Source organism: Lathamus discolor, chromosome 10 (genome assembly GCF_037157495.1).
Source record: "Lathamus discolor isolate bLatDis1 chromosome 10, bLatDis1.hap1, whole genome shotgun sequence".
Classification (NCBI taxonomy): Eukaryota; Metazoa; Chordata; class Aves; order Psittaciformes; family Psittacidae; genus Lathamus; species Lathamus discolor.
The window spans coordinates 7,208,956-7,221,813 of record NC_088893.1 but is presented as its reverse complement, the minus strand read 5'-3'; the positions used below and the strand labels follow the sequence as shown (position 1 = coordinate 7,221,813).

The 12,858-nt window shown below is 55.0% G+C and overlaps 1 protein-coding gene across 3 annotated transcripts in view; it reads left to right on the top strand.

Moving 5' to 3' along the window:
* Positions 1-12,858, top strand: part of LOC136019894 (protocadherin alpha-C2-like) — a 181,157-nt gene that overhangs the window by 52,426 nt on the left and 115,873 nt on the right. Inside the window, exon 1 of one of the 3 annotated variants that reach the window (XM_065690516.1) lies at positions 1,636-5,254. The exons of 1 other annotated variant lie outside the window; for it this stretch is intronic. In XM_065690516.1, the coding sequence (XP_065546588.1) occupies positions 2,792-5,254 (2,463 nt within the window). In that variant the 5' untranslated portion in view covers positions 1,636-2,791. Of the gene's footprint in view, positions 1-1,635; positions 5,255-9,885; positions 12,689-12,858 lie in introns of those variants that run through there. One more of the 3 variants, XM_065690519.1, reaches the window with a different exon arrangement.

Sequence of the window (12,858 nt, the reverse complement as noted above, 5' to 3'; positions counted from 1 at the left end):
CTGTTGTCACATGTGGCTCCTGCTGATGTCTGGACATACACATCCAGCTCTGGTTTTCTAGCATTCGGAGTGGTTCTCTTGAAGAATACTATCCGCGTGGCCTGGAACCAGAGGTGTCAGAGCTCTAATCCAAACATTTTTAAGAACTCAATTTCAGTTTGAACCTTAGTGTGCAGAAAATGCATCACTTCATATGTTCTGGTGCCAAACATAAGGGAAGCTGAGTATGTGCAAAGTCCCGGGACATGGTCTCAGAGAGGTATTTACAACTGGGGCATATTCTTTGGGTGGAGCAATGTCTGGGTATTGTGGCAGTGATGGCACTGAGAATGGCCTGTGTCTGCATCATGAGAAGCATGACCTTGAACAGGGAAAAGTGGTGCCTGAGAGAAATGGAGATACTGGGGATAATACATTCTGTGTCACTGGGGGAGTACTGAAGAATGTCTGCTTGGCTATGGAGATTGCATTTCCCATGGCACAGGATAGAGGATGCCAACAGATAACGTTGAGAAAAGCCCTGATGCACAGGGCTGCTCTCCTAGGATCCTCTCAGGGCCTTCAGAAATTCTATATATCATCACAGCCTGGTGTTTCTGTGGTATTACTGCTTTTGAAGATAACTGCTGTACATGCCTTTAATAATTTGTTTTTGGTGTGGAATGTCATTGGTCAAACAGCAATTTGAATCGTTCTGACAGCCTTCTCAGAATGCCTCCTTGTTCATCTACCTGGTCTTTGTCTTGCAAGGGAGGAGAAGTGCTCTCCTTCAGCAAACCTGGCTTTTCATTGTGGTAACATGGGTTCCTTTTGTTTCCTTCTCATGTCTATACTGAAAATGCCTACCACTTTGTTTTTTTCTTCTCTCATGTTGGCTGTGTGTTGGAAGCAGGGAATGAGATGCAGACTGCTGAATTTTGTCGGCTGTCAGGTGACAGGTTTTGGGGCAATATTTGTGAATGTGTGGGAATGTTCTTCCACTCTCCTGATGAGGATGATGTTGAAGTAATATTTGTAGCTTTCAGGTCTTTCTCCTTCACCTTTGATAGAGGTACATGGGGGAGGACCACGCATAATTCTGAAAGCTTTTGAAGAACATTACTTTTTTTCTGCCCAATATCTCCCACGTTTGCAGGTAACATTACAGGTAAGTCAGTTGTTCATGAGGATGTATTTGAGAAGCTGATGTACTTTTGTACTCATTCACTTGTGGCTTCTTCCTTTCGGACTGACTGACTGCTGCTTGGATTGGAATGCCTGTAGGTTTGGAGCAACAAAGTACCACTGCCTGCTCTTGTTCCTTTCCTGCTGCTGCCTGGCAGAGGTTGAGCAGGTGGAAGCTGGGACAGAGGGAGGAGGGACCTTGATAGGTTTCTTGGAGTAGATGTGTTGGACATTGATGAGACGTTCTCAGGGAAAACACTGTGGTGTCACGTTGGAGGTTTAGTTTGGCTGTGTGATGAGTGAATCGTACTGATTGAATGGTATTCCATGGGAACTAACACTTACGGGTATGGAGGTTCCTGCTGTGGTTTTTTTTTTTTTTTTTTTTTTTTTTTGGCAGAGCATGGCTGCCAGAAAGGAGAAGCAGGAGCTTGACATTCACTGTACAGGTAGAAAATGAGGCCTGATAAATGGGTTATCATTGAGGTACATGAAGACTGATCAGGAGTTGTGGTAGCCCCTTACTTTTTGAGCTTTCCCTGAAGATTGATGTGCTTGGTTGTGATGGATTTCAGTTCCTCAGTGAGAGACTCACCTGAGATATTTAGAGTCATTGGAGACTGTTTACTAAGATGTCAGTGTCTGGTTAATTTTCAGAGGATGGTGGATTCTCTTCCCTGAGAGAAGAGTGTCATCTGTTTCTAGAAAGGGAATTGACTGTGTAGTCTGTCTGTCTTCAGAGACTAGAGGAGAGCAGAAAGGTAGTTCCTCGTCTGGAGAGACAGAAGGCAGCAGGGAAGAGCAATTACCAAAGGGTATGTCTTTGCTACATGGCGAAAGTGATGTAATCATAGAGAGAATATGTTGGTTTAAGAGACAAACCAGAGAATAAAGCATCGGGGGAGTGATGCAGGATAGAGAAGACAAGAGAAGGAATGAGCAGTGCAGAGTGGATCTATCTCTGACGGTGTCCGCCGCGGCGCTAGACCCAATGGAGGAACTGTAATCGGGGGTAAATGAGAGAGAAGAGTGAGAAGGGAAAGAGGTGTAAAGAGCAGGACAGGGCAAGAACAGAAGGGAAATCGAAGAGACGAAAGGCATGAAAGGAAGAAGAACGAAAGGAAAGAAAGCTAAAGGAAGATGGAAAAAAAGGGAAAAAAAAAAAAAAGGAAGAATGATAAAGGAAAAGAAGAAAACAACAAAAATGAGGGAAAGAAAAGAAGAACGAGTAACACGAATAGAATCATAGAATAAAAATCATAAAATAAAATTACATAACTGCGGGAAGACAGAAAAAGGAAGAAGGAATAAGAGAAGCGCAAAGAAAAAGGAATAAGGAAAAAGACTGTAAGGGAAGGGGAACCGAGGAAGAAGAAATGAGCGGAGAGCGGAGCGGCCAGAGTCCGGAGGACTGAGCGGTGTCAGAAAGCGTGTGAGGCGTTGGAGCAGCACACGGTGTCGCTGCAGGCTCAGAAAAGGCGTGTCGGCAGCTCCGCCCCGGTGCGAGCGGCGGAGAGCCCGGCTGTGAGCGAGGGGGGCGGTGCGGGCCGAGCAGGAGAGCCGGTGAATCCGGGCGGCAGCGGGGAGCCGTGCGGGGCCTAGGCCGGTGCCGAAAGCGGCGAAGGTGATGGAGATGGGCGTTTGTTGGGACGTCTTGCTGGGGGTGCTGGTGCTGCAGTTGGCCTGGGCGCTGGTCGGCGGGCAGGTGCGGTACTCGGTGCCGGAGGAAGCCAAGGCCGGCACGGTGGTGGGCCGGCTGGCGCAGGACCTGGGCCTGGAGGCTGGCGAGCCGGAGGCGCGGCGACTGCGGCTGGTGTCGCAGGGCCGGCGGGCGAGCGTGGAGGTGAGCGGGGCGAGCGGGGCGCTGGTGGTGAGCTCGCGGCTGGACCGGGAGGAGCTGTGCGGGAAGAGCGCGCCGTGCTCCCTGCGGCTGGAGGTGCTGGTGGAGCGGCCGCTGCGCGTCTTCCATGTGGAGCTGGAGGTCACCGACATTAACGACAACGCCCCGGTCTTCCCCGCCGCACGGAAAAACCTCAGCATCGCGGAATACACCACTCTGCCGGGGTCTCGGTTCCCGCTGGAGGGCGCGTCGGATGCAGATGTCGGAGCCAACGCGCAGCTCTCGTATAGCCTCAGCCCCAGTGAGCATTTTAGAGTAGAGGAAGAAAATAGTAACTCGCGCAGTAAATCCCTGTTTCTGGTGCTTACGAAGCCGCTGGACCGCGAGACGATGCCGATTCACCATCTGATGCTAACGGCAATTGACGGGGGCCGTCCGCCGCTGACAGGCACTGTGGAGCTGCTGATCGTAGTGCTAGACGTGAACGACAATGCGCCCCAGTTCAACCAGTCTGTGTACAGTTCAGTTTTGCCTGAAGACGCCTTGGAGGGGACGTTGGTGGCGCGTGTAAGTGCAACTGATCCGGACTTAGGAGTATATGGAGACGTTATTTATGAAATAGAAACTATTGTTCCCCCCTCGGCGTCAGCTGCATTCAGAATAGATGCGAAGAGCGGGGAGATCATGCTGACGGGCGCCCTGGACTATGAGACAATTGCTTTATATGACCTACACGTTAAATCCAAAGATCAGGGCAGTCCCCCGCTGTCGGGTCACTGCAAGGTGGTGGTGGAGGTGCTGGACGTGAACGACAACGCGCCGGAGGTGTGGGTGACGTCGCTGTCGGTGCCGGTGCCGGAGGACGCGGCTGTGGGGACGGTGGTGGCTCTGCTGAGCGTGTCGGACCGGGACTCGGGGGCGAACGGGCGCGTGCGCTGCACGGTGTGGCCGTCGGCGCCGTTCGGTCTGGTGTCGACGTTCGCGGGCTCGTACTCGCTGGTGCTGCGGGAGGCGCTGGACCGGGAGCGGGTGTCCGAGTACGAGGTGGAGGTGCGGGCGGAGGATGGCGGGGCGCCGCCGCTGCGCGCCAGCCGGGGCCTGCGGGTGCCGGTGTCGGACGTGAACGACAACGCGCCGGCGTTCGCGCAGGCCGTGTACACGGTGCTGGCGCGGGAGAACAACGCGGCGGGGGCGGAGCTGGCGCGGCTGTGGGCGCGGGACCCGGACGAGGCTGGCAACGGGCGCGTGAGCTACTCGGTGTCGGAGAGCGGCGGCGGAGCCGCGGTGTCTGGGGGCGGGTGGCGTCCGGCGTCGAGCTACGTGTCGGTGGACGCGGAGAGCGGGCGGCTGTGGGCGCTGCAGCCGCTGGACTACGAGGAGCTGCAGGTGCTGCAGTTCGAGGTGCGGGCGGTGGACGCGGGGGAGCCGGCGCTGTGCGGCAACGCCACGGTGCAGCTCTTCGTGCTGGACGAGAACGACAACGCGCCGGTGCTGCTGCCGCCTGCCGGGGGCGGGCCGGGCGCCGGGGCCGCGGGCTCGCCGGCGTCGGCTTTGGACTCGGGAGCGCTGTGGGCGTGGGCGACGTGGGGAGCCCCGGCGGGGCAGGTGGTGGCGAAGATCCGGGCGGTGGACGCGGACTCGGGCTACAACGCGTGGCTGCGCTACGAGCTGTGGGAGCCGCGGGGCAAGGGCCCGTTCCGCGTGGGGCTTTACAGCGGCGAGGTGAGCACGGCGCGGGCGCTGGAGGAGGCGGACGGCCCGCGGCAGCGCCTGGTGATCGTGGTGCGGGACCACGGCGAGCCGGCGCGCTCGGCCACGGCCACGCTGAGCGTGTCGCTGGTGGAGGGCGCCGAGGCGGCGCTGGCGGCCGCGAGCTCGGGCTCTTTGGGGGCGGTACTGCGGCCTGCGGATGGTGGTGCATCGGCAGCGTCGGCATCGGCGACGACGACGAACGTGTGGCTGGTGGTGGCCATCTGCGCGGTGTCGAGCCTGTTCCTGCTGGCGGTGGTGCTGTACGGGGCGGCGCGGTGGGCGCCTAGGGCAGCCGTGCTGTCGGGTCCCGGTCCTGCCACTCTCGTGTGCGCCAGCGAAGTGGGGAGCTGGTCGTACTCTCAGCGCCAGAGCCGGAGCCTGTGCGTGGCGGACGGTGTGGGCAAGAGCGACCTGATGGTTTTCAGCCCTAACTTCCCTCCGCCGCCTGGTTCCGCGGCTAAGGAGACGCATCCGGAGGCGCCCGCTCTGCAGGAGACGGTCAGTGGCGCTCCCTTTTTCCCTTCTCGCCCCTTTCGCCGAAGCCTTTTGGCCCCTGTTTTCCTTTTATCCCTCCCGCCTGCCAGGCAGGCGCTGTTGTGAGCCTGGGTCAGTCTCTAGGGGCGAGGGCAGTGGGTGTTGGGCAGGTGCTTGAGTCTTTTCTGGGCACCTTGGCATCTAAGTCTGTATCGTGGCTGGAGCACTCCGGCTGTTACCGGTGGGAAGAGAAAGATACCCTTTGGAGTAAATCCTTGGTGTTATGTGAGGCTTCTTATAAAAACTTTTTTTTTTTTTTTTGTGACTTCCTGTGGTGGATTTTCTCCAGTCAAATTCCCTCACAAGAGTCATAATGAAATCTGTGGAGGCATTTTAGTGTTCAGACAGAGGACTGGAAACTAAGCCACCACGAGGGTTTGTGAATCATCGTGTGTCGGAAATGGCAAATTTCTTTTGTTTTTCTGTATCCCTGAATCATGCTGTCGATTTCTGAACATGTCTGGGAAGTGTCATTGTCCTGTTTGTATAGTATTCCTATACTTGTATCATCAGCATTGACAGCCTCAGGAAGAACTGGAAACATTCTCTTAAAAAAACGAACAATTACTCGTATACATTGGTTTCATCCATTGCAGTGTTGTGATTGTCAGCATTTTGATTTTTCTCTCACGGAAGGAAATCAGTTACCATCAGAGCTATCCTGACACCATCTCTGCAAATATATGTGTTACATTTCAGAAGTGTAACAGAGTTCCCAGGTGTGGATAAGTTCCATCTGGGATAACAGAACTTGAAGGGTCAACTGCAGAGAGTCTGCTGAATACAGTAATACCATTTGTTTTTTATGGGGCTCTCATTGATGGCAACAGTTGTAGATTTGTGCTCCTGACCAGAGGAGTGATGTGACTTACGGTGGACTTTTTTATATTCTTTCAATGTTTCCATCAGCAGCCGCAGACTTGTTAAAAAAAACCCCAAAACAAACAAAAAAACCCCAACAAAAACAAACAAACACCAGAACCTGCCCAGTAACAAACCCCTAAATCCAAATTGTCCGACAGAACCGATACAATCTGTTACACTGGGAGCCTTGTCAACATTTGGGCTGTTCTAACACAGCATTACATTAATGCTATCGCTATTTGGAGCTGCTCTCACATCACCTTTTGAATGTGTCAAGTGCGTTGCACGCAGTCTGTATGTTACAATTGGTGTGGGTTTTTTAAAAATGCTCTCACTGTGTGGAAGGGTTTCCAAATGCTGGAGTGAGCCCTGATTTGGGGAATAGAACAGTGGCATGTCAGGGTGGTGAATGTGGCAATGGTCCTAACTGGGGCGTGGGAACCTCGTGATATGAAGGGTGACCTTGAGCAGACTTGCCTGAAGTGGAAAACTTTGGGAAGACCGTTGGCCGTGTAGTAAGGCAGTAATGGGAGAGAGCACACTTCTGAGAACACATCTCAACAGACTGAGGCGTGAGAGATACAGCCAAAGAAAAGCATGAAGCAGGAGGGGCACAGACTGTTCCTGCTCAGGATCCCTTCCCAGACTTCCAGTAAGTCTGAAGGTTGGAAGCTTTCTGAATCTTGAGACAATGTTGACACTAAAATGTCAACAATATCTCTTGAGTTTGTGAATATCTACCACAAGGAATAGTGCCTTGTGATGCTGCTGGCTGATACAGGACATGTGTTGGCTAAGAGTTGATGGGATGCTGACTGCTAAATACTGTCTGATGAATCTTTTAGCTCCCGCTTTGGCAAAGTTGGAGGAAATTAATGTTTCAGTCTGCTGTCCTTGTATAGTGATGGGCTTCTACAGCATTTCCACAGGTGTTGATGTTGCTATGATGATTAATTGGTCCTGCTGACGCAGGATTTCTCAGGACACATGTGGAAGTAAGTGTAATCTCTATGTGCTCAATTTCCCCTCCTTCTGTACCTGCACCATCTCAGAGTCACGGGGAACATGACCTTGAGCAGGCAAGAGTGTTGCCTGAGGGAAACGGAGATGCTGTGGAGAATGCATTCTGTGTCACTGGGGAGGAACTGGAGAATGTCTGCTTATCTGTGGCGATTACATTTTCCATGTCACAGGATACAGTATGTCAATAGATAACCTTGAGAAGAACCCTGATGCACAGGGCTGCTGTCCTGGGATCCACTCAGGCATTACAGGATTTCTACATATCGCGCAGCCTGATATTACCTGTGGCATTGCTGATTTTGGAGATAACTTCTGAACATGCCTTTAATCATTTGGTTTTGAACATGGAACATTGTTGATCAAACAGAATCTTTTCAAAATTTGTATCATGTTTCTGGTGTTAGTCTCATGAGGGAGGGGAAGAAGTGCTCTTTGTAATCAAGATGTCAGCAAACCTGCTGTTGCAGTAGAGTGCAATGAGTGCCTTCTGTTGTTTAGTCTTGTATGTAGTGAACAGGCCCACCCCTTGTTTTCTCTCCTCACATTGTCAGTGTGTTGGAAACAGGGGATGAGATGAAGATTGCTGAATGCTGGCAGCTGTCAGGTAGCAGGCTTTTGGGGAATATTCGTGAGTGTGTTCGAAGGTTTTTCCACTCTCCTGACCTGAGGATGGTTTTAGGAGAATGTCTCTGGCTTTCAGGTCTCCTTCCTGCTTCCCCTTTGATAGAGATGCATGAGGGAGCACAATACAATGGCCAGTGTTTTTAAAGCTTTTGGAGAACATAAGGATTTTTTTTCTGTTCAGCATCCCCTGAAATTGCAACTCACATTAAGGGACAAAGTCTCTCAGTATCAATTGTGCTGTGGAAGTGTTTCTTTTTCTGAAGATACCAGTGGTGCTACAGGTCAGTCATAATGTGTTTGGGAGGCTGATATCCTTTTTGTAATTCAATTTTGGTTTCTTTAGGTAGGGTTAGCTGAATGTTTCCTGGATTGAAATGTCTGTAGACTTGGAGTAGCAAAGCACCACTGCTTTCTCTTCTTCCATTCTTGCTGATGCCTGGCAGAGGTTGAGTAGATGGAGAAGAGACCTTGATGCTTTCCTTGGAGTGGATGCGTTAGGGACAAGGGATGTTCTCAGTCAAAATGCTGTGATATTACATTGGTGGCTCTTGTTTGCCTGTGAGATGAGTGGATCATGCTAATAAATTAGACTAAGGGGACTAGGTATTCCACAGGTACTAAGGCCCTGGGAATGGATGTTCTTGCTGTGTTATTCTGGCAGAGCATTGCTGCCAGAAAAAGAAGCAAAGTCTTCTTGTTCATTTTGGAGGTGGAAGATGAGGGCAGAAGAACGGCTGTTCACTGAGTTACATGAGGAGTACTCGGGAGCTGTGGTCTTCCTGTGCTTTTTGAGCCTTTGGCGGGGGTTGTCTTTCTGGGCTGTGATGGGTTTGAGTTCCCGAATCAGAGACACCCGTGCATAGTTTGGAGTATTTGGAACCTGTTTCATTAGTGGTCCCTGTACATGGTGCTTGGGCTTATGTTACCGAGGGTAGTGGATTCTGTTCTGCTGTACCAGAGCTGTTCTTTGCTATACAATTGCCTTGCTTTGTTATTTGCTATAATTTGTTATTTAACAAGTCTGGAGAATGAAGAGCATATCCCCCATTGGGAAGGGAGGGGAAGATGGAGATGCATGGATGGGATAAAAGCAGTAAGGTTCTTCTGTGACCAGAGAAATGGAAGATGGTATGGAATATGAATGAGAGTTCTTGCCGAAGGGCATGATGGCATTTCATAGCAACTATGGTGGAACTATTTTAAGAACATTTTGGTAATGGACAAAACGAAAAGAAGAGTTAAGGATGGAAGCAGAAGACAAATGGAGGCAAAGAAAGAGCACAGCATGATAAGAAAGAGAGCATGAAAGAGAAGAAGGGAGAAAGAAACTAAGAAGAGAAAAAGAAGATTAAAACAGAACAAGGAAAGGAAGGACTCGGTGAGAGAAAAAAAAAAAATAAAGGAGGAAGGAAGCGATGCTTGAAGAGATAGTGAGCATGCTCCTGTGTTATCTCAAGGCGCTGAATGCAGATGTGGAACTCAGCATTCTCAGTACTCATGGACCCCCGGCAAGGATGCTGAAAATTAGTGAGGAAGAGGAATAAGAGTTGCTGCCAGAGTGCCTGTCCATCCTCCTTCCTTGTGATCGTGATGTGGGCATTGGGAATATGTTTTGATAAAAGCAGCAAAAAACAGGAGAAAAGTGGAAAAGGAGCAGAGGGAAAAGTAGGCAAGGGAAGAGAATGAAAGAGAAGGCATCAAGTAAGAAAAGAAGGAAATAGAATATGAAAGGAGAAGAAAAGAGAGAATAGCAGAAGGACATTAAAGAAAAAGGAAAGAAAAGGGAAGGTGAGAAAAGCGACACAAAAAGGAAGGAGCGATGAAGAGCTGATGACGAGCCCTCAACGAAGTCACATCTAGACGCGGGAGTGGAAGCACGCGTCCGGGGCTGCTGCTCCGTCAGTAGCGGGCATGAGTCCGTCTTTGCGAGTGTCCGCCACGGCACCGGAGGCCACTGGGAGCTGTCATGGGAGGAAAAGGAGAGAGAAGGGTGGGAGGAGGAAAGAGGGAGGTGTAAAGAGCAGGGCAGGGCAGGAGAAAACCCGAGAACTTAACTAAGAAAAGACAAAAAAAAAAAAAAAAAAAGGCGGAAGTGAGAAGAAAGAAGGAAAGAAAGGCATGTGTGCAAGCAAAGGTCACGGATTAAGGAAAAAAGAAGAGAAAGAAAGAAGTGATGGGAAGGAAGAGGAGAGCGAGAGCGGAGCAGCCAGGATCCGGAGGCTTGGGCGATGTCAGCAAGCGTGTGAGGCGTTGGAGCAGCGCACGGTGTCGCTGCAGGCTCAGAAACTGCGTGGCGGCGGCTCCGCCCCGGTGCGAGCGGCGGAGAGCCCGGCTGTGAGCGCGGGGGGGGCAGAGCGGACCGAGCAGGAGAGCCGGTGAATCCGGGCGGCGGCGGGGAGCCGTGCGGGGCCTAGGCCGGTGCCGAAGGCGGCGAAGGTGATGGAGAGGGGCGTTTGTTGGGTTGTCTTGCTGGGGGTGCTGGTGCTGCAGTTGGCCTGGGCGCTGGTCAGCGGGCAGGTGCGGTACTCGGTGCCGGAGGAAGTCAAGGCCGGCACGGTGGTGGGCCGACTGGCGCAGGACCTGGGCCTGGAGGCTGGCGAGCCGGAGGCGCGGCGACTGCGGCTGGTATCGCAGAGCCGGCGGGCGAGCGTGGAGGTGAGCGGGGCGAGCGGGGCGCTGGTGGTGAGCTCGCGGCTGGACCGGGAGGAGCTGTGCGGGAAGAGCGCGCCGTGCTCCCTGCGGCTGGAGGTGCTGGTGGAGCGGCCGCTGCGCGTCTTCCATGTGGAGCTGGAGGTCACCGACATCAACGACAACGCCCCGGTCTTCCCCGCAGCACGGAAAAACCTCAGCATCGCGGAATTATCTACTCTGCCGGGGTCTCGTTTCCCGCTGGAGGGCGCGTCGGATGCAGATGTCGGAGCTAACGCGCGGCTCTCGTATAGCCTCAGCCCCAGCGAGCATTTCGCTTTGGATTTACAAAAATCTAATGAGCGAAATATTGTACCTGATCTTGTTTTAAGAAAACCTCTGGACCGCGAGACGATAGCGATTCACCGTCTCGTGCTGACGGCGAGTGACGGAGGCCGGCCTTCACTGACAGGCACAGTGGAACTGGTGATCTCGGTACTGGATGCAAACGACAATGCGCCCCAGTTCAACCAATCGGTGTATAAAGTGCAGTTGCCGGAGAATGCTGCAGACGGGTCGCTGGTAGCACGGGTAAACGCCACCGATCCGGATGAGGGAATTAATGGTGAGATGACCTACTCAGCGATTAATTTCTTTCCCCTGAGTGGAAAAGATGTAATTACTGTCAATCCGAAGACAGGAGAGATCAGACTTAAGGGGGCCCTGGACTTTGAAGAAGTTAGTGTATTTGATTTTCGTATTGAAGCCAGAGACAAGGGGACACCTCCGCTGTCGGGACACTGCAGCGTGGAGCTGGAGGTGCTGGACGTGAACGACAACGCGCCGGAGGTGTTCGTGACGTCGCTGTCGGTGCCGGTGCCGGAGGACGCGGCGGTGGGCACGGTGGTGGCTCTGCTGAGCGTGTCGGACCGGGACTCGGGGGCGAACGGGCGCGTGCGCTGCACGGTGTGGCCGTCGGCGCCGTTCGGTCTGGTGTCGACGTTCGCGGGCTCGTACTCGCTGGTGCTGCGGGAGGCGCTGGACAGGGAGCGGGTGTCCGAGTACGAGGTGGAGGTGCGGGCGGAGGACGGCGGGGCGCCGCCGCTGCGCGCCAGCCGGGGCCTGCGGGTGCCGGTGTCGGACGTGAACGACAACGCGCCGGCGTTCGCGCAGGCCGTGTACACGGTGCTGGCGCGGGAGAACAACGCGGCGGGGGCGGAGCTGGCGCGGCTGTGGGCGCGGGACCCGGACGAGGCTGGCAACGGGCGCGTGAGCTACTCGGTGTCGGAGAGCGGCGGCGGAGCCGCGGTGTCTGGGGGCGGGTGGCGTCCGGCGTCGAGCTACGTGTCGGTGGACGCGGAGAGCGGGCGGCTGTGGGCGCTGCAGCCGCTGGACTACGAGGAGCTGCAGGTGCTGCAGTTCGAGGTGCGGGCGGTGGACGCGGGGGAGCCGGCGCTGTGCGGCAACGCCACGGTGCAGCTCTTCGTGCTGGACGAGAACGACAACGCGCCGGTGCTGCTGCCGCCTGCCGGGGGCGGGCCGGGCGCCGGGGCCGCGGGCTCGGCGGCGTCGGGTGCGGACTCGGGAGCGCTGTGGGCGTGGGCGACGTGGGGAGCCCCGGCGGGGCAGGTGGTGGCGAAGATCCGGGCGGTGGACGCGGACTCGGGCTACAACGCGTGGCTGCGCTACGAGCTGTGGGAGCCGCGGGGCAAGGGCCCGTTCCGCGTGGGGCTTTACAGCGGCGAGGTGAGCACGGCGCGGGCGCTGGAGGAGGCGGACGGCCCGCGGCAGCGCCTGGTGATCGTGGTGCGGGACCACGGCGAGCCGGCGCGCTCGGCCACGGCCACGCTGAGCGTGTCGCTGGTGGAGGGCGCCGAGGTGGCGCTGGCGGCAGCGGGCTCGGGTTCGTCGAGAGCGGCGCTGGCGGCCGCGGAGGGCGGCGCCGTATCGGCTACTACGACGAACGTGTGGCTGGTGGTGGCCATCTGCGCGGTGTCGAGCCTGTTCCTGCTGGCGGTGGTGCTGTACGGGGCGTTGCGGTGGGCGCCGAGGGCAGCCGTGCTGTCGGGCCCCGGTCCTGCCACTCTCGTGTGCGCCAGCGAAGTGGGGAGCTGGTCGTACTCGCAGCGCCAGAGCCGGAGCCTGTGCGTGGCGGACGGTGCGGGCAAGAGCGACCTGATGGTTTTCAGCCCCAACGTCCCTCCAGCGGCCGGATCCGCGGCGGAGACGCAGTCGGATGCGCCCCCTCTTCTGCAGACGGTCAGTGGTGCTCCCTCCATTCCTCGTCTCTATCACGCCTGCCCCTTCGCCTTTCTCTCCCATTCGCCCTCTGGGCAGTTGCTGGTGTCAGCCGGGCTCAGCCCCTGAGTCCTGAGGGCTGTGGGTGTTTTGCGGGCACCTTGGCCTCTTCCTCCGTGTCCTGCGTGTAG